This window comes from Nipponia nippon, unplaced genomic scaffold (genome assembly GCF_047370975.1).
Source record: "Nipponia nippon isolate SJK-2023a ecotype South Korea unplaced genomic scaffold, ASM4737097v1 scaffold_5, whole genome shotgun sequence".
NCBI lineage: Eukaryota > Metazoa > Chordata > Aves > Pelecaniformes > Threskiornithidae > Nipponia > Nipponia nippon.
The window spans coordinates 7,422,169-7,446,128 of record NW_028262369.1 but is presented as its reverse complement, the minus strand read 5'-3'; the positions used below and the strand labels follow the sequence as shown (position 1 = coordinate 7,446,128).

General features: G+C 46.4%; 4 protein-coding genes across 13 annotated transcripts in view; 2 read left to right on the top strand and 2 right to left on the bottom strand.

Moving 5' to 3' along the window:
* Positions 1 to 3,375, top strand: part of RHBDF1 (rhomboid 5 homolog 1) — a 40,275-nt gene extending 36,900 nt beyond the window's left edge. For 6 of the 7 annotated variants that reach the window (XM_087734588.1, XM_087734592.1, XM_087734587.1 and 3 more), the window contains 4 exons: positions 661 to 736; positions 1,267 to 1,367; positions 1,636 to 1,789; positions 2,619 to 3,375. In XM_087734588.1, coding sequence (XP_087590714.1) covers positions 661 to 736; positions 1,267 to 1,367; positions 1,636 to 1,789; positions 2,619 to 3,038 — 751 coding nt within the window. In that variant the 3' untranslated portion in view covers positions 3,039 to 3,375. Of the gene's footprint in view, positions 1 to 660; positions 737 to 1,204; positions 1,368 to 1,635; positions 1,790 to 2,618 lie in introns of those variants that run through there. The other variant, XR_015699287.1, reaches the window with a different exon arrangement.
* Positions 3,376 to 3,508: 133 nt separating this feature from the next.
* SNRNP25 (small nuclear ribonucleoprotein U11/U12 subunit 25) lies at positions 3,509 to 7,338 on the bottom strand. The gene is made up of 6 exons (XM_087734593.1): positions 7,207 to 7,338; positions 7,009 to 7,099; positions 6,759 to 6,864; positions 6,588 to 6,662; positions 5,086 to 5,148; positions 3,509 to 3,710 (listed from the first exon to the last, which is right to left on the bottom strand). The coding sequence occupies exons 1-5, from the start codon at positions 7,312 to 7,314 to the stop codon at positions 5,094 to 5,096; spliced, it is 435 nt and encodes a 144-aa protein (XP_087590719.1). The 5' UTR covers positions 7,315 to 7,338; the 3' UTR covers positions 3,509 to 3,710; positions 5,086 to 5,093.
* On the top strand, positions 7,335 to 8,004 carry POLR3K (RNA polymerase III subunit K). 2 transcript variants are annotated; one of them, XM_087734595.1, is made up of 3 exons: positions 7,335 to 7,465; positions 7,557 to 7,644; positions 7,755 to 8,004. In XM_087734595.1, exons 1-3 carry the CDS (start codon positions 7,355 to 7,357, stop codon positions 7,871 to 7,873), a joined length of 318 nt encoding a protein of 105 aa, XP_087590721.1. In that variant the 5' UTR covers positions 7,335 to 7,354; the 3' UTR covers positions 7,874 to 8,004. The 2 variants fall into 2 exon arrangements, with proteins under 2 accessions (XP_087590721.1, XP_087590720.1); XM_087734594.1 differs by having other exon boundaries at positions 7,711 to 8,004.
* A 1,284-nt stretch (positions 8,005 to 9,288) lies between these two features.
* GTF3C1 (general transcription factor IIIC subunit 1) overlaps positions 9,289 to 23,960 on the bottom strand; it is a 43,565-nt gene continuing 28,893 nt past the window's right edge. For all 3 annotated transcript variants that reach the window (XM_087734573.1, XM_087734575.1, XM_087734576.1), the window contains exons 27-37: positions 22,762 to 22,874; positions 21,671 to 21,733; positions 21,037 to 21,130; positions 20,020 to 20,192; positions 19,081 to 19,365; positions 16,752 to 17,005; positions 14,995 to 15,281; positions 13,816 to 14,476; positions 12,217 to 12,256; positions 11,238 to 11,430; positions 9,289 to 9,674 (exon numbers count right to left, since the gene is read on the bottom strand). In XM_087734573.1, the coding sequence (XP_087590699.1) occupies positions 9,453 to 9,674; positions 11,238 to 11,430; positions 12,217 to 12,256; positions 13,816 to 14,476; positions 14,995 to 15,281; positions 16,752 to 17,005; positions 19,081 to 19,365; positions 20,020 to 20,192; positions 21,037 to 21,130; positions 21,671 to 21,733; positions 22,762 to 22,874 (2,385 nt within the window). In that variant the 3' untranslated portion in view covers positions 9,289 to 9,452. The remainder of the gene's footprint in view (positions 9,675 to 11,237; positions 11,431 to 12,216; positions 12,257 to 13,815; positions 14,477 to 14,994; positions 15,282 to 16,751; positions 17,006 to 19,080; positions 19,366 to 20,019; positions 20,193 to 21,036; positions 21,131 to 21,670; positions 21,734 to 22,761; positions 22,875 to 23,960) is intronic.

Genomic DNA, 23,960 nt, shown 5'->3' with positions numbered 1-23,960 from the left:
TTGGGAATGGCCAGCTTGGTCCTGACAGGCTACATTGGCCCCAGCCTGGCATCCCTGAGCACTCAAGGAGGTGTCAGGAAACAACCTGCTCTGGGTTTGCCACGCAGGAAGATGCTGTTCTTCCTCATGTTGCTCCTCAGCTTGAGAAGTTACCCAGTGCTTGGGCCTGGCTTTCCCTGCTAGGGTGAAAAAATCCATGCTGCCCCGAGGCGTTTCTCTGTCCCTGAAAGGCATGACCAGGATGCTCTTGGCCTGGCCCCCCCTTTTCGCTCAGCTACAGAGGCACAATACTCCCGCAGCCCCAGAAACACAGCTTTCCTGAATTCTGGTGGTGCCTTCTCAGCTAGAAATAGCTCAGCTTTAGCACTTGTTTTGGAGCCCCTGTATGCAGGGCGTTCGTCTGTGGAGGTGACTCAGGCTTGTCTGGGGGAGAGAAGCAGGAGGGGTGTACGGCGAGTGGGACTGGGCTCAAATGGGAATGGGTTAGTGCGTCTGTTGCAGAGACACTACGGCGTGTCAGGGGCAGCCGAAGGCATCAGTCCTCATAGGCAGACTTGGGATGAGACAAGGGGGAGTGGGTGGCCTGGGAGGGCACAGCATGGTCTATTGTGCCTTCCATGCGTGGCTTGTTCTTTGTTTTGATAACTGTGCCTCCTCCAGGTGTGAAATAACCTCCCGGGAGTATTGTGAATTTATGCGGGGCTATTTCCATGAGGAGGCAACACTCTGCTCTCAGGTAAGCGTGGAGTTGGGGGTTTGTATGGCCGCCCTTCTCCCGCCTGTTCCCCTTGCAGTTTGGCAAGATCTGGGGGCAACTGTGCTGCAGTGTAGGTGGGAGTCCTGTGTCCTGTCCCACCCTGAGCCCAAGGGAAACGGCTGATCCTGGCTGTAGTAGCAGAGCTGGCTGCATCTGTCCCTCTTCGGAGATCAGTTTAGGACTTGGGCTGGCAGCTGGGAAAGCCCAGTACAAGAGCACTGTGGAAGCAGCGGGAGAATGCAACCTTCCTGCTCCATGGGCAAGCAAATGTGGATGTCTCAGTTGTGCATGTGCTGGGGTGAAGGATGAGGGCATAAAGCTGCCACAGGGAATGGGTGGGGTTACGTGTGACTTGGTGTTGGATACCTGGGTTGGGACGTCACGCAGTGGAGAAGAGCAAGGAAAGCCCCTCTTTAGAGCTAACTGCGGTCTCTGCTCTGGCCTTAGCACCCAGCCATGCTGGCCAGCACTGCCTGGCACACCTCACCACCCCACTTCTGCTGCCCTAGGTGCACTGCATGGATGACGTCTGTGGACTCCTCCCTTTCCTAAATCCAGAAGTCCCTGACCAGTTCTACCGCCTCTGGCTCTCGCTTTTCCTCCATGCTGGGTAAGCGGTGGTGTAAAACTTCTGCTATCTGGGTGGGGGAACCCTGGGATTGCTGTTGAGGGTTGTTCTGGCAGTTCCTTCCCTGGGGGACACAGGGAGGCTGAGCTGTTGTCCCTGCTGAGGTTTACCATGCTGTGTTTGCTGGGAGGGATATTACAGGCATGGGCAAGGCCAGACCAGGAGCTCTCAGCAAGGCTTGGCGAAGAGCAAAGCACAGAGGTGACTTTCAGTGGCTGCTGCTTCAGCTTCTGTACTCTGAACTTGGCAGGATCCTGCACTGTCTGGTTTCAATCTGCTTCCAAATGACGATCCTGCGGGACCTAGAGAAGCTGGCAGGATGGCATCGCATCTCTATCATCTACCTGCTCAGTGGCATCACTGGGAACCTTGCCAGTGCAATATTTCTACCCTACAGAGCAGAGGTGGGTCTCCTCCAGACTAGGGTCCCGGTAACTTGCCCTGAACACAAGCCTTCTCTACATGCCTGTGCCTCTCTGGCAGAGACCAGAGCTGGGCTCATGTCTGCAGCACGTGGCTTGTGCAGATTTGTAGCTAGAAGATAGCACACACTGTCACGTAGCTGCTGAGCAATAACATCCCCAGAGTAACCCTGGGCTTTCCAAGTGCCTGGCCTGGTCTGGCTGCAGTAAAAGGCGGCTGCCTCTTGTAATGAATGGGGGGTTCGTCCATAAGAGAGGCCCCTAGCAGGCTGGGAATTGAGATCTGTACCTGGTGCCAGAGACCCTCCATGTGTGAGTGGCAGGCAGGAGAGGGGCAAAGAGCAGAGGTCACCTCTCCCAGACTGTCCAGGACTGTCCCTGTCCACATGCCAGAGCTGGAGAAATCTGATGTGACAGTCCAGCTTCACTTCAGAAGATTGCATGGCAGGACCTGGAGGACTGTCTTTGAGGTCCTTCAATAAAGAGAAGTGCAGGATGGGTGGGGGGAGCGAGGAGATTGCCTTCAAGACCTTCTCCACTTTGATGACTCAGCCCAGATCTGCCCTCCTTAAATACCAGGTCTGTTCTAGTGATTGCTGGCCTCACACTTACCTCGATCCTAAGATCAAACCAGGCCCCTTTACTCCTTGAACCCCAGTATAGGGATGAAGTTGGCAGGCTGCAGCATCTCTCTCCCAAGAAACACTGAACAAGGAGTTGAATGATAAATAACTGTAATGCCTGGAGCTGGCTGCAGAAGCCAGGCAGACGGCGTGTGCCTGATGTTACCTGTAATGCTCTTCTTCTGCAGGTTGGCCCTGCAGGATCCCAGTTTGGGATTCTGGCCTGTCTCTTTGTGGAGCTCTTCCAGAGTTGGCAAATCCTGGCACGCCCATGGAGGGCTTTCTTCAAGCTGCTGGCTGTGGTGCTCTTTCTTTTTGCCTTTGGCCTCCTGCCTTGGATTGATAATTTTGCTCACATTTCAGGATTTATCAGTGGTTTCTTCCTCTCCTTTGCCTTCCTGCCCTACATTAGCTTTGGGAAGTTTGATTTATATAGGAAGCGATGCCAAATTATAGTTTTCCAGCTCATCTTCATTGCACTCTTCTCAGGACTTGTGATTTTGTTCTATTTCTACCCCATCAAGTGCGAGTGGTGCGAGTTCCTTACTTGTATACCATTCACAGACAAATTCTGCGAGAAATACGACCTGGATGCACAGCTCCACTGAAGGCAAAGACTGGCTTCTCGAGCAGGCACTGGAGATGGACTGTCTTTGCGTTTGCTGTGCCAGTTCCATGTGGACAAAGCCTCTAATCCAATGACACTTCTAACCCTGCCCGTGGTTAATTTAAACTGTCTCCTTAGCACTTGGCAGGCATGTTTTGCCTTATCTCAGAAGACTCTGAAAACAGAACGTTTGTGCCTTGTTCAATTGTATTGAACCTTTTCTGCTGCCATTATTTTTATTACACTAGTTTCAATACTACATTTTTAACCAGAGTTGTTTACTACTGCTAAGGTGGTGATTAAATGGTAAGGTAGCGTTTTAGCTACTGTTAATTGTTCTGCATAGTCTGTGGCTACGTTTGTTACTTTATCTCGCCTATGCTGTTTACCAGCAGAATCAATCCTTTTCTAGCACCCAGAACGGTCAGATGCAGATTTGCAGCTGGAAATAAGGGCCTTAAAAGCCTCAGCAAACCAGAGGGTCTCTTTAATCACTGAAAATACATTCCACATACAGCTCAGAAACAGACCTTTCAAATAGCAACTGCAAAAAGCATGCGAGAATGTCCATGCAACTGGAGTCTGTTTCTCTTTGAAATGTTACAACCTTTTCGTCCAGAAACGTGCTGAATCCACAGTCTGGTACTTGGTAGGGCTGGATTCTCCGCTCTCTCTGTTAAAGAAAGAAGACATTTGGCAGTGACAATAGTTACTGCATGCTGGGCTCCCTTGTCGCCACACCACCACGCCCAGACAGCCCAGGGGAGATCAGCCGGTGCCACAGGTGACTGCTGGTCACAGGCGCTGTGGGGCAGATGGCTTCTGGCATGGCACCCATGACATTACACTGGATGTTGCAAATGTGGCAGTATTGAAAGGAGAAAAAAAGTTACTGTGGTCACAAAGCAACAGTTTCTAATCCAGCTAGCTGGAGCCGCAAAACAAAAAAAAAACAAGTGCTGGGAAAAGCTGCTACTACCACGGCTCTTCAGACACTGCGCTTGTGTTTTTAGATGTTGAGGGGATGCAGACATAATTTTAAACTTACTAAGCTTGAGAGTCTTGGCCACATCTTGTGTTTGTGTGCATAACTTTCTAAAAATAGCAGTATAATACCAGAATTAGGTCTACAGAGGTTACAAACAGGTAAATATACATGCTACTAGTGCTTCCTGTGCTGGAAGTATTTTTAAACACATCGGTTGCACAGAAATACCACGACCGAAAGTTGTTTAGTGGTGTGTCCTGTCTTCTGAGAACAATGAATTTGTTGAACTCAAGTTTCTATAAACCAGAAAATGGAGAAACTGAGAGACAAAAACGACAGGACATGTACGCTGAGGTCCCTTTTCCTAGCTCCTTATAGCTTGCAGTAATTGAGAAAGACGGCTCAAAATACACCCACTGTGGAAGAGCAGAGAACGTGCTGTGTTTGCCTACACGCACCCGCGGGACATTTCTGTTAGGTGCAGGAACGCTAGGAGCAGGGTGAGAGCACAGTCACTCGGGTACGAGAGCCTGAGGCACGAAGACGGACCCTGAGGACCTGGGTGATGGCAATGACCTGTAGCACAAGGAGACCTCTGTCCTCCTAGGGGCTGGTTAGCGCCCAGCCACGTTCCTAGCAGTGACTTCCACAGATTCAAGAAGCCTAAAAGAAAGCAAGGTCCTAGAAGCAATCACAAGGGCCAACAAAGGAACCCTGCATTTAATGAATCTCAAGACGTTGAGGGAACAGATAAGGGTCTAAACATAAAGTAGGGTTAGAGATACACCATTGCTAAGATATTGCTGCTGCTGCTCCTGATGTACGGTAACTGAAGTAGCTGAATTATCATTCCCCACCCTGAGAGAAGCACAAGCAACACAACCAGGGTGTGGAAACAGACCAGAGCCAGGGCGCAAGCCGAATGCAGACACCGGCATTCAGAAATGCTCTGCTATGCAGCGGAGAGCAGCAACACCAGCTGCTGTGAGCCTGAACGCTAAGGCCTGGGGAAGAGGAAGATGGAAGAACTGGTAGCTCGTAATGGATGTTTAGGACTTACCTGACAGGTTACTTTCGAAGTTTCTTTATGAAGCTGACCTCATCCCGGTTTCTGATGCCATACCTGAACAGAGAGTTATGCTGTTATATGCCAGTTTCCCAGGAACTACAACCTTTGAAATCCTATAGCCTCCTCTTTCCCAGGGGGAGACGGACTCCTACGATTACGTGCTGTGCCCTAATACAGGGCAAGTTGAAGTTCTCACTTGTGTGTGTGGAACATGCTGCTGGCACCGATGGAGCTGATCATCTGCCTTTTTAACTGCAACATCCCCTTAAATGCAACATCTATCATCCATGGCTCAGTCTTTGAGGACAGCTTTGATTAGGGCTGTCTTGCTAAATTTTTAATACTTCAGACAAGCTTTTCTCGCTGGTCTGTGTGCAGGCTGGCATACCCAGCACTGCTGTATGCAACAGCTAGGGTGCTCAGCAGCACCTCCTGCCCCCTTGCCCTGAGAATGGGCGTGGAAACGTGGGAGTCGTCTGTCAGTGTTGTGACTAGATGGTCTCTGATATGTGGCTGAGCAGGTCCAGGGCCCAACACTCTTATCCTTGGTTTCCTCTTTGCTTGCTGTTCTTCCATCCTCCTTCCTACCTTTCTACCTCAGCAGCTCTGCCAAGCCCTCTGTGAGGGTGACTGAGCACTGGAACAGGTTGTCCAGAGAGGTTGTGGGGGCAATGTTCTTGGAGATACTCAAAATCCAACTGGACGCAGCCCTGAGCAACCAGCTCTAGCTGACCCTGCTTGCGCAGAGGGTTGGACTAGATGACTTCCAGAGGTCCCTTCCACCCTGGATCCCGTCCACCACATTATGTGTCCTGACCCCATCCTCTGCTGCGTAGCTCACAGTTTCCCTGGCAATGAACTAATACACTTCATGCGCATGACACCATTCCTGGCCGCCTCTGTGTTCTACTCCCCTCACGCTCATGCTTTTTCTCACTAATCTTGCCTCTGCAGGATACCTCAGGTGTAACCTTAGTAAGCATGACCTATTCTGCAGGAGTTTGGCACAGACAGCCAAGGGGCAATGCATCCGAGTGCCTCGGCGTGGTCGGAATTGGATGAACTCACTCAGCACAGGATGGTTGTGGCTGAGGAACTACTTGAGACCTTCCTGCCCTGCAGGCGGCCTCTCAGTCTGTCAGGGCAGGGCCTGTCCCACCACTGTGTGCAGGGCTGGTCCCATCTTGCAGTCAGTTTCAAGTGGAATTGTAGAATCATTTAGGTTGGAAAAGACCTTTAAGATCATCGAGTCCAACCATTAACCTAGCGCTGCCAAGCCACTAAACCATGTCCCTAAGCACCACATCTACACGTCTTGTAAATACCTCCGGGGACAGGGACTCCACCGCTGCCCTGGGCAGCCTGTGCCAGTGCTGGGACCTGCCTGAGCCAGGGCACAAAGCCCCCCATTAGCCCTGCCTCTGCAGATGCCGTGCGGACTCCAGCTGGGCCTCTCCAGCCCCACGGACGCCAGAAGGGACCCGAGTACTCACTCTCTCAGCTTCTTCCTGTCATCTGCCAGTTTCTCTCCGGCGTAGGTTAAGTGGTATGTCCTCCATATGTACTTCCTAGGGGAAAAACGCTTAGGGGGAGCGGCAGAGGGAGCCGGGCAAGGGAGGCAGGTGGGGGGAGCAGGGGGTGCCGCCCGCCCCCGGCCCGCTCACCAGCTGAGGTGCTGGACGCCGCCCTGCCGTGCCTGCCGCAGCTGGACGTGCCGCCGCAGCGCCTTCTTCAGCTCCAGCACCGACGCGTTCTGCACCACCACCACGGCTGGAGGCGGGGGGAGAGCCCCGTCAGCGCCCCGGCAGCCGCCCGCCACCCCCCGCCGCCCAGCCGGGCCTGGCCTGGGCGTCCCGCCGCGGCCCGTTCCCCGCCCCGCCCCGGCTCCGCCCGCCCCCCGGCCCCGGGACGCACGCATGGTCTCGCCGTCCGCCTTGCAGACGCGCACCGTCATGGCCTGCCCGTACTCCAGCGCCACCTGCGAGCCGATCTCCTCCGCCGTCACCTGCGGGCGGCACGGCCGCGACATGCGAGCGAGGCGGGCCTGAGCCCCGCCGCCGCCCCCCCCCCGGCCCCCGGCCCCGGCCCGGCCCCCGCCGCCCCCGGCCCCACCTGCGGCGGGAGGTCGCAGAGCAGCGGGTCCTGCACCAGCCGCGCCAGCGCCGCCTGGAAGAGCTCCAGCACCTCGGCGTGCGCCAGCTCCTCCTCGGCCTCCGCCATCGCCGCGCCGGAAGGGGCGGTCGGCGCCGCGGAACCGGGGATGCTGCTCTTCTGCCCGGCCTGCGGCAACGTGCTGGTGGCCGAGGAGGGGCCGCGCTGCCACCGCTTCGCCTGCACCACCTGCCCCTACGTGCGCAACGTTACGCGGAAGGTGCCGGGGGGGGGGGGATGGGGACCGGGGAGGGCGGCCCGGCGCTGGGGCGGGGGCGGCCCGGGCCCCCCTGACCGGCGGCCTCCCGCAGGTGACGAGCAGGAAGTACCCGCGGCTGAAGGAGGTGGACGACGTGCTGGGCGGCGCCGCGGCCTGGGAGAACGTGGACTCCACCGCAGGTAGGGCCGGGCCGGGGCGCGGGGGGGGCCGGGCCGGGCCTCGCCTCACGGCGCCTCGCCCCGCAGAGCCGTGCCCGAAGTGCGAACACCCCCGCGCCTACTTCATGCAGATCCAGACGCGCTCGGCCGACGAGCCCATGACCACCTTCTACAAGTGCTGCAACGCCCAGTGCGGGCACCGCTGGCGGGACTGAGGCCCCCGGCCCAACCCCGGCCGCCCCGGGGCTGAGGGGCCGCGGCACCGGCCCAGCCCGCGCTCCCCTGACGGGCTCGGCCCGGCCGGGCCCCGGGCCCGGGAGCAGAGGTCCCGCGGGGAGGGGGTTTGGGTGTCTTCTGCAATAAACACGACACTGGGTGGAAGCAACCGTCTGCTGTGTGGGTGCTTGAAAACCTGACCGGGGGTAAGGCTGCCACACACAAAGTGACAGCCGGAGGCTCCAAAAGGGTGTTCCTCCTCCCTGTGTTAGAATCACTAAGGTTGGAAAGGACCTCGGATATCATCGAGTCCCACCGTTAACCTAACTGCCAGGCCCACCTCTAAACCATGTCCCCAGCCACCACATCCACACGTTTTTTGAATGCTCCCAGGGACTGTGATTGCACCACTTCCCTGGGCAGCCTGTTCCAGTGCCTGACTACCCTTTCGGTGAAGAAGTTTTTCCCAATATCCAACCTAAATCTCTCCTACTGCAGCTTGAGGCCATTTCCTCTCGTCCTATCACTTGTTACTTGGGAGAAGAGACCAACCCCCACCTCACTACAACCTCCTTTCAGGTAGTTGTACAGAGCAATAAGGTCTCCCCTCAGCCTCCTCTTCTCCAGACTAAACAACCCCAGCTCCCTCAGCCGCTCCTCACAAGACTTGTGCTCCAGACCCTTCACCAGCTTCGTTGCCCTTCTCTGGACACGCTCCAGCACCTCGATGTCCTTCTTGGAGTGAGGGGCCCAAACTGTACCTGAACACAGTACTCGAGGTGCGGCCTCACCAGTGCCAAGTACAGGGGCACTATCACCTCCCTGGTCCTGCTGGCCACACTATTCCTGATACAAGCCAGGATGCCATTGGCCCTCTTGGCCACCTGAGCACACTGCTGGCTCATGTTCAGGCGGCTGTCAACCAACACCCCCAGGTCCTTTTCCTCCAGGCAGCTCTGCAGCCACTCCTCCCCCAGCCTGTAGCGTTGCCTGGGGTTGTTGTGACCCAAGTGCAGGACCCGGCACTGAGCCTTGTTGAACCTCATACAGTTGGCCCCGGCCCAACGATCCAGCCTGGCCAGGTCCCTCTGTAGGGCCTTGGAAGACTATCGGGCCCTTATTTCACATGGTGCAGTAGTTCTGCTAAAAGCACACATAATAAACTAATGCCACGCACACCAAGAAACCAGTGTTTGAAATACAGACAGACCCTAAGGTAACTAAGCTAAAGAATAGTTACCAAACCTTAGTACAGGGCCAGCTGCTGTACAACAGAGCAGAAGGCAAAGCAAAGGTAAAATGTTACTGTTGTGGCCTTAGGGGAAGAAAAAAAAAGAAAAAGGGGCCTTTGCTGTGCCTTGTGAAAACCACGTAAGATAAAGCAGAAACTATGAACTATGTGGCATTGGTAAAAAGAGAATATACTTAAAAGTGGGATCAAATATTACCTGTGTTTTAATGTTAAGCTTTATTCTCAGTTTAAATACATTCAAAAGTAAAAAGGATAAATAACTTAGTAAAAACATGATGGAGCAGAAATATTAACATTTAATCTGCATTAACACTCGCTCCTACAGGATAAACCAATTTAATGAGACTCAGCTTTACCTCTTTTATACAGGGATAATCTGCACCCATTTATTCCAGTTCACTTCACAGGGGAACACTCTTCCCAGCCTGAGAGTACAGTCTATTGTAGGCTCATAGTATATTGTCGGGGTTTCGCTCAGTTTGGGATTGTTTAGTTCTTCTTCCACAACTGGCTGAGAAAAGAGCGACACCAGGGATGGCTTTTTCATGTAGAATCGTCTGATGCAACCCAGAGTTTCCAGACCCTGCAGAAAAATTTACACATTTTAGCTTGGGCAGTTGCAGAAAATAAAAAGCACTTAATGCTGTTCTGCCTACAGTGTTCTCAGAAACATCAGCCAATTTATACTAAAAGTGGCTGCACTCCACCCCCTCAGGAGACCGTGGGGATGGCAAAGATTCCAGCACAGCAAAGCCAGGTCGCATAGCTGGATATATGCTCATTTGTCACTTTCAGCACAGTGGTTGACATCTGGATGCTGACACAGAACAGCGTTCAACAACAGATCTCAACATTTAGGCCCAACTACGAATCATTTCATGGTGGTACAGGTGTAAACCTTCTGGCTCAGTTCTTGCTGATGGGTTAGCATTCATTCCCGCAGCAACAGCCAGCAAGGCGATCCACGTGCTGAAAACATCTGGTGGGTATTCAGTAATCTCACACAGGTGTGCGTCTAAATTTACTTATATTTGGTATATCACAGATATAAGCTCTGTCTATGGTTTTAAAACTAGTTCTTGTTAAAATTTATTGCTAGAGAAGTTAGATTCAAGTTCTCTGATCTGTAAAATGTACAGGTAATTCCTTGACTTTGTGGATTTGAATAAAAGTTGCCTAGGAGTCTGTATTGCTCTCCTACACGTGCATGCCTCACCACTGTACACTCCGTACTGCAGTCTTAAACCTGTCTGCTGCTGCTCTGCCTGTGCCCTGATCCCAGCTACCCTCCTGGCAGTGTTGCTGCGGCACAGGACACACGGGCAAGCTGCGATGGGACACCTAGGAAATGGGATGGTTGCTCAGCGCATCATTGGAGGCGTACACAACTTGCATTGTTACCAAATGCGTCAGCCTTTGGCCAGAAGTGTGGCATACATACACTGGAATACTGATTTCCAGCATTAGTAGAGGAAGTCGTGCTTATGGGAAGGACTGCAATACTACTGCTATACTTAGGATTTTGAATCCTTATAGAAAAAAGAAAATAAATCAAGGTTTCCTTTGCAAAGTAGCAGTGGTGGCAAACAAACTTCAAGATGTGGGAAAAAAGATGTGAGAAACTCAAATTTTCTCACCATGTATTGTTTTACAATTAAGGATGTATGCCTTTAAGCAGGTCTCAGGACAGGAGGTCATATTTACAGGACTGTCTAGCACAGACACATTTCAGTGATTCTTATGTCAAAGACTACCCATCTGAAAGGTATATAGGGAAAAAACCAAGATAAATTCCATGGTGATTAACACTGCATTAAACAGCCCAGCTTAATATTTCACAGTGACGAGCCACCGCTCTGCAGTAAACAACTAGAATTTCCACGGCACGTACATCCGTTTCAGAAGCAAGCTCCAATTTTAACATCAGTAATACAGTCATTCCAAGGAAGGTAAAGCAGGCTTCCTTCCCTCCTCATTGTGAACAGTAACTTGCTCTGGCTTTGGATAATTTGCACTAAAGGGAGAAGATTATTTTTCACGGTTCATTCACAGTCCCCGTTTCCTCGCACTTCCAGCACAGTAGCTGCTGGCTCTCAATGCAGAAGCTGAGCCAGATTACAGTTCACGCAGCTGATGATTCACATACCTGCAGTATCTCTAAGACTGCAACGGGCTGCAGGACCCCCGTGTAATGCTGCAAGAGCATGCCCTCCGTTATGCCTGGTTTTGTCATGATGTGGTAGAGCACAGCTTCCATCATCCCCTTACACACAGGTTTATTCAGATTCCCATCCACAATCCTCCAGGGTCTCCCAATGAAGCAGACGTTCTCGCAGGCCCTGCAAAAGGCAATTTAAGTTCATCTCTGTCGGGAATTATTCTTCTAGCTAGCTTTCCCATCATCGTCATTTCTGCATAATGGAGGTTCTTACTACATCCATTGCCAGTGTTTGCTCACATCCTAGGTGTAAATTCTGCAGCTGCTCTGAGAATGGGCAGAGACTGGTGCTAATCTACTAGACAGTTCCACGGACCTGAAGTATTTCACACTAGGTGTTCACCACCCGAGAAGCACTTTTAGCACCATTATACCACCCAACAATTACCCTGAGCCTTGATGACTTTGTTCCACTTCTTTGTTTGTTACTAGCTCTAACATCCTCCAAAAGTTATCCAAGACCTGCTTCAATCTGCAACATGCAGCAACAGTGCTCAGACAGGAAACCGAATTCCTCATTTTTAGCATTTTGGAGACAAAAGACAGACCCTGCACAGCAATTCACATTTCCCACATTGCAGTTTCTCCAGGCCTTTCTTGGGCACGTGGAAGCTGAGACTTTCTGGCATTGGACTTATTTGAGAAGGAAAATGAGTTTTGTTCCTCTGATATTTCCAGATAGTTGGTTTTTGGGAAAAAACACGCACGTACCAGAGAAATTTTTTCAGCATGCATGCAAGCATAAGTAACATTAACAAGAACACTGGAGGAAAACATGGGGTTTCTCCATCATCAATGCTCACTGCCCATCAGAGCATAAAACTAAGGTTTCCAAATCATTTGCTTCCAGATGCTATTTTGGCAGTGCTAGGTGTTCAGTTATTCTGCAGATGTCTCTGTTACTCACCGGTCCCTGGCTGCCTGGGATACATCTGTCATAGAACTTCCTGGAAAGAACACATAGTTTTTAATTAACCCAAACTCTTTATCTAGTGGAAAGAAAGCAAAAGGTGGTGAAGCTGAAAAATGCAACAGCTTATGCTAGAAAATAACACAAGCAAACTACGCCGCGTGTTGTTCTCACTTGCATGGGGAGCTAAGCTTCCACTCTGACTGCCATTACCTGCCTGCAGCATACTCTTTCTTTCCCACCCCTCTTCTCACAACCACATCTGTCTGCTCCACCCACATTTTTTGTGGTTCCATTCCCAAATCACAGCAAGAAGTTTTATTCCCAGAAGCCCGATGACGTGGCTGAATCGCAAGTAATTCTAGGGACTGAAAGAACTGAGTTTCACACAGAGAGCTAGGCAGGGTCTCAGCATGCAGGCACTCATGTGGGTTTAACTTAATGCTCCTGGTAATCATATGGAAGTTGAGCAGATGTCTGAGTACCTGTAGACTTGAGAACGCAAGCTCAAGATTTCAGCAGAGCCTGGTTTCAAAGTGAAAGTTGTCTCTGCAACTTCCATTATGCATGATGTCATGAATTTTAATTACACTATTACTTAATGTAGGTACTTCTACCACACCCAGAGGCTAACAGCTTTGGCTTAAGCCCATGTAAACGCTTCAGCTGGCCCTTATCATTAAGACCAGTAAGAACTCTATGCTTGATAACATAACTACTGTTTTTTCCCTCCCATGTTACAAACAAGTAGAGGAAGTTAAGTCCAGAACAGTACTTTAGTAGTTTCATGTTAAGAACTGCTGAAGTCTTTGCTGTTTAGACAGCCTGGAGTCTGTTTCCTGCAGGAAGGCTCCAATTAAACAATACCGAGCTCTAAGATGCTACGGATCAGTCTGCACTGATTCACATGGCAGCCTGCAGCTGGAAACGTGGGTAACGCCAGATCTTGGCAAAATACCACACAAGCAGTTAGCTTGTGATTCAATCTGAAATCAGAGCTGATAAAGACAAAAACAAAATAAAATGCCCAACAACCTACTTAATGTAACGCTTGGCAAGAACTACTAGCTATTAAAACTGGCAGTAAAAAGGAAATGAAAATGAAGTCAAATTGGGTTACAAACGAGGCTATTAATCTTCTCACTGGCATGTGCTGCTTTCTGGTGAATGGCTTAATGACTTTACAACTTTCAGTCATGGGCATTCTAGTTAAATGTACACCAGCAGCGCTGTGTTTTCTAGGTTTAGAGATGTCTAGCCTTTGGACTGAAGCCAGAGATGAGAAACTTGAGATCCAAATACGTTTTTGGAGAAGAATAAGACATGGAAATGAGTTTCTAAGAAAAACTCATTTCTGGACTAGTCACAAACATTCCAGCAATAGGCACAGGGAGGAATCTTTGCTGTATTTGAAACCTCCAAGACCTTCCAGATCAAGTAGTGTAATGCGACTTCATCTGTGAGAAACAAACCCCTCTATCACTGGTACGGCTTCATAAAGAATCTAGTTTTTGCTTATAAAATGGAGCTACCTGTTTGGGGTCAACTGATGATGAGCTAGTCTCTATTTCTTGGATGTAGAGTGCTCTTACATACCTTTAGAGACTCCTGGGTTCTCCTGTAAGTAGGAAAGATCATCATACTGCTCACCGGCTGATTGTTCAAGGATAGGGATCTGCTTGTTGTGCTCAGTGCCGAGCTCATCATTCTCTTCTTCAAGCTCTTTGTTCTCAGAACAAGATTTCTCTTGTTCCTTGTAAGTGTCCACATTCACAGCACCTGGAGCACACACCGGCTGTTCAGCTAGGTGTTCTGCCTGCCCTCCCAGGGAGCCTGTTTCTTCATCCGTGATTAAAGCTTCCTTCATTGTAACAGGATCAGTAACACCTGCATCAAAGCTATTTTCATTTGCACTTTTCAAACCACTCTGTGAACCCTGGCAGAGTTGATTGCCATCTTGAAGGACATCATTTTGAGTCTTGCATCTCTTCCGTGGGGGCTCTTCATCACTGACAGATTGGGTGTCTTGTCCCAGCTGCTCCTCCTCTCTCGAACATTCCTCTCCCTTCTTTGGTTCTGGTGGCAGGCAATCCTGTTGTACATCTGGGAGAGCGGTTTCTGCACCTTGCTGATCAGAATCATCTGGTTTATTCTTCAGACATACTGAATGTAATAGCCATGGCTTGGCAAATACTATTGCAACCAGTCTTACAGTATGGCCTCCTACTTCTAAAACCTGCTGCAGTTCAATAAGGTCCTATTAAAAAAAAAAAAAAAAAATCACAAAAATTGTCTCAGGAGCTTTCACTGGAAAATGTCAGTTTAACCAAATATCATGGAATTGCCATCTTTAGCTGGCAGCAAAGGAAGAGGAAGAGCTTAGTAGACCATTCAATTTTCTGTCCTGCTGCACTGAAGTTGAAAAGATGTTTTACCCCTTAAACTTGTCTGAAACTACAGCACAAGACACTTTTGTTCAGCTTAAATTAATAAAATATAACTGGGAAAGAGTATTTTGCTTCCAAAGGTGAATGTTGGTACCTCTAGGTTTCCGAAACAGCTCATTTCTGTCTTTGAGTAAGTGCTGCTTTGAGTTTTGGCCTTCCTAACTTTGAGGCAAGACTGCTATCAGGTGTTGGCACGTGATCTCTTGCCTAATATAAATAGCTTCGTTCAATTTATATTTGCTTCCTACAGCCTGGAAGATTGTCCTATTCAAGGGAATACTAAGCATGCCATCATTAATGTATGGAAAGCAGCTGGCTGTAAAACCACCTGAATGTACTGCTCCAAGCTCCTGGTGCGTTCAGGTTCCACCTCTTCATAGCTGCAGAAACGTTTGCTCAGCTCAGCTTTGCAAATGCCAAAGTGGGAAGTTGCCTCTATTGCATTACGGATCTCCAAAACAGCAGCTACATCTCTGGGATTATAGCCATAACGTTCTGTACACTCATGAAGAAACTGATCAACCTCATAATTTTCTTCTTGGACTTTTATCAGCCTGGTAAAAGTTTCAGGGAGGCAGGAGACTCCCACGACCATGTCATCAAGCAGAGAAGAAACTGCAAAGCAAATAAAAAACAAGCGTATAAGCTGTGAAGCAGTTGTTACTATGCAATACACTACAGAAAGATAAATATTCCGAGACAGACGGATTAGAGGTGTTCTAGACTATTCCCATTAAAAATGGAACTCAGTTTTCCATCTTCATTGCTGCAGTTTCCTTTTTTCTTTCTGCCTTACATATTATATTCTCTCTGAAAAGACCTGTAGAAGAAGAGCAAGCTGGTTTACAAGGGCTTACCCTCATATCAAAGTGAAGTATTGCTGAAAGACAGTGTAGACTTACTGGTGTTCTCTCTAACACTGGGTCAAGCTTAACTCTAAGTTAATGAGGGAATCATCTCATTTTTTTCTTAAAGAAGGTCAAATGAAAAGTCTAGGGCAAGGAAATGCTATGGAGGACCCTATTATTTGAAAAATTGGAAGCAGCTGATCTGTGGCAGAAAGCTATTGGCCAAATATGGTATAATCTACAAGCTGACAATGTCGTAGTACACTTAGTATAACAAAGCATCTCTCTGTTTGGAGACAGGTCCATCAGTGCACAAAACTGACCCTCACCGTACAGAGTATTCAGAAGTTGAAGCAGTGTAACACCTTTTTCCAGTCCCAGATGATTAGAGGGTAGCTTTGGCACTGTTCGTACCTGCTCCCCGCCCTTTTATCTGCAGGCTGCCTTTACATCGTGCTTTGTGGGACACTCATATGACAGCTGCACTTCTTTGACAGCCAAGGAAAAATGAAAACAACCGCAATGAGCTGTCAGCTCAGTAGACCTGGAGGGCATGTGTGGCAGCAGAGATATGAGAAAGAATTTCTATTTTACCTCTACCACAACAGCAATAGGAATGGGAAGGGACAGCACTAGACCTTGCAGCCAAAGAGCTATACAACTTAAGGCTTTCCTGGATACATTTGCATTACAGCTGAAAGGAAGCTGCTCTTCAAGAAGGGGGAGTGCTGACAAACTGCAAATATTCAAGCTCTAAATATTATCAAAATGTTTAAATTACTGTAGGTAAAAGGATTGGACACCACTATTTCAGGCACTTGCATGAGACAAATAAATGTGAATTTCCATTCAAGGGGCTCTGAAAGATTTTCTTTTCTCTTTACAGAAGAGAAAGCTTGGGTATGACCATAATATGGTGTTTTAAGTTGCAGAAGGGACTGAAAAACCTCCTGGAGAAGGGTTAACAGAGCAGAGGACAGACTTCCTCTTTGGATTAATAGTTTCACACAACATGAAATACAGCAAGGACTTGTTACCAACAAAAGGTGCCTCTGTAAGTCAACCACCTGTTTGTTTTAAGTCAGGAGAGAAAGCATTACAAGGCAAACTGCATGTGTAATGAAAAAAGAATGTTCCTATTAAGAGGCTTCGTTCAAATCAGTTCCTCAGCTCGTGAGTTCGCTATCTTTCCTGCTCCAACCCAATTCTGTGCAAGTTAGGCCAAACAGAAACTAACCTGGAGAGCTGAGTCTTCCTGGAAGCGGTGTACATCGCAGCTTAACCTTCACCTGGCAGGAGTTGACCACAATATTGTCGCTGGGACTCAGATTGCGCGTGCTGACAATTCCAGGGGCGTAGTAGCCTCTCATCAGTAGGTAATTGGTATGAGATGCTTGACGAGCTTTTACTTCTATTCTCCGTTTGCTTCCAGAGCTGTCATCTAAGTCATCATCATCGTCATCATCATCGTCAAGTCCTTCTTTTCCCAAACTACAGCAAACAGAGGTGTTTTGTTTGTGTTTTTGTTTCTGCTTTTTTTTTTCCAAAATAAGAAAGTGACTCATTACACTGAGCAGAGCAAGAACACATGCTATTCTGCATTCTGGTATTTAGTCATGAACAGCTGTGGGTTATGTCCATAGCAGGCTGACTGAAAGTGCTGAGAACAAGCAACTACAGAAAAGAAAATACACTAAAGGTCCCTGGAAAAGGAAACTCTCTCTTTTTTGCAAGCATGTTGAAATGAACCCAAAATATCTCAGCTTACAGTGCTGAACCTCTTTGGTTCAGCAGACACTTCATCATGAGGGAACATCTGTCAGAGCACAAGGGCTGAGACCATAAGGGATACTGCAGTATAGGGCAGACTGTTTATTTTTAAGGGAGAAAAGGAGAAGAAAGAATTACAGACCAAACGCTTTTTTTTTCTTTTTTAAAGTAACTGAAAACAACAAAAAACCAACATAAAACCAAACTGCAGACGGCCTCAAAGTAAAGAACAGTGGTAGCAGCCAGAATAGATTTCCCAGAAACAAACTTACTCAAACCAACACTATTTCTTTCCAGGACACGACAAGAGTCATTATGGATAAAGGTGAAGGTTCTGAACAACCTGATCTAACTCCAAAGTTGCCTCTGTTTTAAGCAGGTTATGCCAGAGACAACCAAAGGTTCCTTCCAGCCTTTTCTAAGATGAGTTAGACCTTAAGTACCTCCTCTTAAAACATACTTAAAACCAAAAGGGAACACATCATTTAGAAAAAATAGTGCTAGTACATAACGAGTTGGAAAAGTGGACTCAGATGCCTGCACTCAGAAATGGGACTAGTTCAGGGTTCAGTGTATTTTTGCTAACGACCTTGGTGATAAAATAGCTTAAGTTTCCACGGGATCACTGAACTGAAGAGGCTGCAAGTTTATGAGAAGACAGGATTTGCGTTCAGAACATTTCCAGCAAACTGGAGAAACAGTCTGGAAAAGAGCAGTAAGCAATTTCATATGGACAAATGCATGTTATTTATATTACAGTACCATGCACCTGTCCCTCCACACTAAGAGGAAACAATTAACTAGGTAAAGGGAAAGAAACTTGTTATAGTGAATCACAAGAATCACAAGCTGTACATGAATCACCGCACTGGGGGTTTTTGGCTGCCCCCCCCCCCCCCTTTTTTTTTTTGGCAAGACCATGGCTATTCATCATCTTAGGATGTATTAGCAGGCATATCACCTATATAACATGATGTAACTGGCACAGAACTGCCAGCAAGAGCGTGGCATTTGTTTTTTGACATCACAGTTCAGTGCAGAGGAAAATAATGAGAAAGACAGAGATCTGGATAACATACCAAAAACACAAGTAAAGGAACTAAGGCTGCACATTTTAAAGAACAGCATATTATGGGAGGAGGACTATGATAACAATCTTCAAATAGGTAATAAGCTGCTCTGAAGAGAAAGAGAACAAAGTATTTTCCATGTATATATACACAACAGGAAGGAACAGGTTAAACTACAGCGAGAGATTTTCGTTGCACTCTAAGAAAACACATAATGATTGTAAGGATAAGTATTCAGAGGATTAGACTGCCTAGGGAGAGAGTTTCAATTTCAGCAATTCCAGCAATTACTGGAGGCTTAAAAAAAAAAAACAACCAAACCCAAAGAGGAGACAATACATAGAACCGATATTGTGGAGACAGGTTTCACTGATAAAGGTGAAACCTTGTTACTAATCCTTCTGCAGTCCTTGAAATGGGAAGGTACAATGTTGATGAAAATGCTCATCTAGCACACACTGCTCTCCTTTCCGCATTAGCTCTGATGGCAATGAAGTGCCTAGCAATTTAAATGTCACATACGTGAAGATAAATGCAGTCCGAGGCTATAATGACAGGCACTAACTAAAGTGCCATTAAGACTTCAGAATGCTCCCTCAGAAATAAAAATCTAAACAATATCACAGTAAAACATGCCACAATACAGTGCAGAAAATGCTAATGCCTGTCCAATTTCATTTAAGTTACCCTCAAACCGTATTTCCCAATAGAAATAACAGTGTTTACCTTTTTATCACTTCATTTTCTACCATAGTGCTGTCCACCACAACTATCTGCTCTGGGATTCTCACATTCACAGATACAAGTCCCAGGGAGAATAGCGAAAGCATCGCCACACACTGCCCACCAGGTCCATCCATAGGAAATGCAATCATTCCTTCTGCCACGTTGTTTTCTTGATCTTTAAATGAGAAGTTATCTGGCTGGTCTGATTTTTCAGCATTCTTGAGCTTCTCAAGGAACTGAAAGGACTCCGTACAAATTGTACTGGGAAACCGCCATGTAAAAACTCTGGACAAAAAGACAAATTCAAAGAAGCACAAAAAATTTTCATGATCTGTTCTTACAATGCATGAATTTTAGACCCATGGTAGCACAGAGCAGCCAAATAGTTGAAGTTCCATGCTAGAGCTGGTGACCAAGTACTTTCTACAACTCCTTTCACAGTCCTTTTACTAGTGCCAGAACATTAGGTATTTATGCACCATGTAAAGGTCAGGTACTATATAGCAAATACAAAGCAAAGATCTCATCTTCTGCTTGAGCATTGAACACATTTACAGTTAAACTCTCCTCTGCCACCCCTGACATCCAGGTACAGTGCAGCACAAAGTAACTGGACAGGAAAAGCAAGCAACCATCAGAATGACAAGAGCACTAAAGAAATCTTTCCACCACATCTACAACTTTGGTGCTACCTCTCCTCTCCTCTGCATATGTCTTTGTAAAGGCTTGCCCAGCAAACTTGGCCCTAGTCCCTGCACGGCCCTAATTGCTAACTGAATAAAGGGCTGACATACATACGCGTTACCTTCATCTCTTCAGCTTCAGCTGTGACAGTCAGGTTCTTTGCTCTAGGTACTTCATGGTTATTCTCTCCTCCATACCAAGTATGCCTGGGTAGCTTCTTTTATTTGCTCAAACAGTGACCTTCCTGACACTCACCTGTAGTAACTCTGAGACAGCTGATATGACATGGGTACAAAAGGCAAAGCCCGGCTTTTCTTTGGTCCCAGTGTGTGGGTTACTCGACGGCGATTGACCAAGCTTCTCTTCTGACACTCTAGGAAAGCCTTCACAAGAATGTCATCCCGGTACTCCCGGTACAATCGGAATGTCTGCAAAAAAACCCCGTTCAGTGTAAAAGGTGGTGTTAGCTCTGAATCCACTGTTAGATTCACCTACTTGAGGTTTACATTAACTAAATGAATACGGAGCTGCAAGCCAGAATGTAAATGCTACATATAAATTCACTTAACTACACTATTCCATTCCTTTTATGGGATTCCAGGCTTCCCACAGTAAATGCCAATTAAATTAACTAAATACTACAGAACACTTGATATTCAAAATGGGATCAGGCTCCCACTAGAGTTATATATGTAAAAAATGCTCATCTGCAACACATTTTGGTAGATTCTTCCCATCATTTTACCAGGAACATTTGCTTCCATGAGCTTGGCTTTCTAGGCTCCACTCTTTCCTACTGATGAGATATTAAACTCCCTTTGAACTTCTAAGTTAAAAAAATAAAGTGCCTGACTGATAGATGATATATTTTTGTGGTCCCCAACGCTGAAGGAGTGGCTTTGCAACATCAGTGTCAGCTGGATACTAGGACCGTCTTTGTAATATCTCCTCCAGAGCATAATTCCAACTGCTCAAGTGGGCACTAAATCATGGTACAGTTTGACCCAGTGGAAAGGACGTGGAGTTTTTCATATGGTTTTTGGGGATTGCTTCAACCTCACATCTTGCAGTCTCATCCTCAGAGAGAAAAGCAACCTATTGAAAATCTGCCTAATAATTTCCTAAAAGCAGAAGAGAATAATCCCCACAGAATGGATACAAATTTAAGTTTCTGCGTTTCTTTTCTCCCATTTGAAAAAGGCATATATCAAAGTAGGAAGGAGAAACTCTTTAGAATTGTATGACCAGTAAAGTTTGGTCCAGATGCTGTACCTGAAATGACTGGCAAGATTTCATCTGGTTATCTGAGAGTGCCAAAGTGCTCTGAATCAAATTCTGTAGCACTAGAAAATGAATATCATAGACACTGAAAGAAAATAAGAAAGAAAAAAAGAAGAGTTTATTCATGATGATTTTTGAGCATGAGTTACCTACTAGCACAAAAATATGCAAACTCAATCATCTGCTTCTGAAATAGATGTATAAAGGCATGAGATCACTACAGCTGAGGATCATTCACATAAAGGAGCCTGTTACATTTTTCCTGACCTCCCACCCTGAATTTTTGGATCAGTCCAGATAATCCGGCACAAAACAAAGTTCTCTTTGTTAACATCTCCTCCTCTTAAGGTATAGCACCCACAAAGAAAACATACACTGTTGTCCTAATGATAACAGACCACCATTTTGAGAAGGGCATGGCAGCTGTCAATTTATTCATCAAATCTATAATCTATGTCAGAGGTCCCTACAGCCTTGTGAAAGTATTTTTCTATTAATAAATTTATACACTGCAACAAACAGATGGAAAACATACTGAATTAGAAGACTGTATGACTTCCACAGATGTGAGGGCTGACATGACCTTGGAGTCCTAATGGGAAAAAATGGTGCTACTGCTGCTCACCTGCTTAGACTATCCTCTTTTGTGTTTTGATTTGTGTCTTCTCCGATTGCCAGAACTCGAAATCTAGTTAAGGGAAGGGAAGGGAAAACACTGAAACAAAAGTAATTTTATATCAACCATGAAACCCAGAAGCTGAACAAGTGCAACTGCTAATAAGACAAGTGCTGAAACAGCGCAGGGGAAGTATCTGCTCCACCAGCCCTCAGCCCTAGTGTCAAAAATTAAAAGACCTGTCCAGATCAATCTCCCTCACTCCACTGCTGACAAGGAGATAAAACTCATTGACAGGAGGCAGTACAGAACTGTATGGATTGTCGGATATCTATATCCGCAAATACATTATATGGATATCTATATTTGCGGATATCTATATCCGCAAATATATATTATATGGATATCTAAAACCTATGGATTGTCGTTTTAGACTTCCAGTTACCATCGGCAGCACTTTTGCTGTAACGTACAGCCTTCCCAAAGTAAGAAAATTTACGAAGGTACTAAATTTATTATCATAAAATGGTTCGAGACCCAAATTTTCACACTTCTTTCCAAGTGTTATTCATCATGAAAAAGCTTGACGATCTGGGGCTGGAGAATGCTATACAAGGCTGAGTGCTCTTCTGTATCAACAGTTTTAGCAGCACTGAGATGATTTAGGTGAGCAACCAGCTACAAATTGTGATACAAAATGGGGCCAGTTAATCTGGAAAACGGTAAAGGGAAGTCTTCTATTGCATTAAAATGTTACACCTCAGTACCAACACCTCTAACAGCAAAGTTGAGGATTTGACAATTTATGAAAATCTGACATTGTGAATTCTGGTTTACAAAAAGCCTTATTTAGCAAAATGGGAATGGTTTAAAATAAGCAAGTTTGTGCAAATAACTGAAAATTAGTTATATGTATTTAGGAAGTATGGATTTGAGAGAAACGTTGCTTGTTGTATTTACTGAAACTTCTTTTGATACTCAGAGTACAAGTAACAGAGGGTGTAAAGCACACATAGCAGAGGAGAGGTCTACTCTGAATTGCCCTCCTCTCTCACTGTCTCAGGCCATGTGCAGAGTCCAAAGCACCATAACTAAAATACCTGGAAAAGAGTTCCTGCAAAGTATCAGGAATCTCAAGTTTGGGATTCCCCAGGGTTGAACTGAATTTCTCTTTCAGTCGTTCCACAAACTCTTTAAACTCCTTTGCACAAACCTTTGAGAACAAGAGAGAGAAATGTTATCAACCTCAATTTCTTAGAGTGGGAAAAGACCCTCTACTTTTAAAGTGTTCATGGAAAATTCTAGTAGAAATAGCTGGTTTTGAATGATCAAGTCAGAAAGAGTACCACAGAGAACAGAATGCATCAAAAAAGTTCTGTGGAGTTTGAGTTTGCTGATTTACTTAACAGTTGCAGATTCTGCCTGTAATCAAGCTCACAGCTACAAGCAACCCACCGTGAACATATTAAAAACAATTACACTGAATTAATAGCATAAGATCTCTTGCTAGAGCTTTGTTTAATCTTCTGCTTAAGTCTTTTTTTTCTCTTCACACCCTTCAGGCTTTATCATGTTCTCCATTAAGTCTGTTTGTACCATCATGGCTTGGAGCTCACCTGTTACACAAGAGGAACAGCCCTGTATCTCTCTGGAAACAAGATATTATTTGCTTCCGAAGACAGATTTTAGGGATGGGGACACATGCATTTATTTCAGCAATGTCTCACCAGTGAACAACTCCTCTTTATTTAAACAAAAATGATGAATCTAACAACAGAACTGGTTGGGATTTTCTGACAATAATTTGAATTGTCATTCCTGGATAAAACCAAAGAAAATCTTGCTGTGACATTGTCCCAGTTGTGATAAAGTTTTGAAATTCAAAATGGAATTGCTTGCACTGAAAGCGTAAACAACTTTTCAATTTGAAACTGTGGTTGATTTAAGCCATAAAAAACTCAAAAATTAAGTAAAATCTTTTGACTGATCAAATCAAAGCTTCTCTCATGAAACGTGCTTACAAACCTGCACTCGTCCACAGAAACTAAGGCAATTTTTCAACATGCAGCCAGAATAAAAAAATAAGAAATTACAGAGCAAAAATGTTTTCTTGCTCAGATAACAAGGAGGCTGAGAGGATTAAAAAAAAAAAAAATCAGTGCATATGGATGCTCAGTCATGGATACTTACAAACAAGCACACTGAAAACCCCAAATTTTTGTTGCACAGCAGTGCTGTTTATGTGCCTTTGCAAGGCTGCCTGTGTCCACTTTACTCTCAAAATAGCAATGATGCTGCA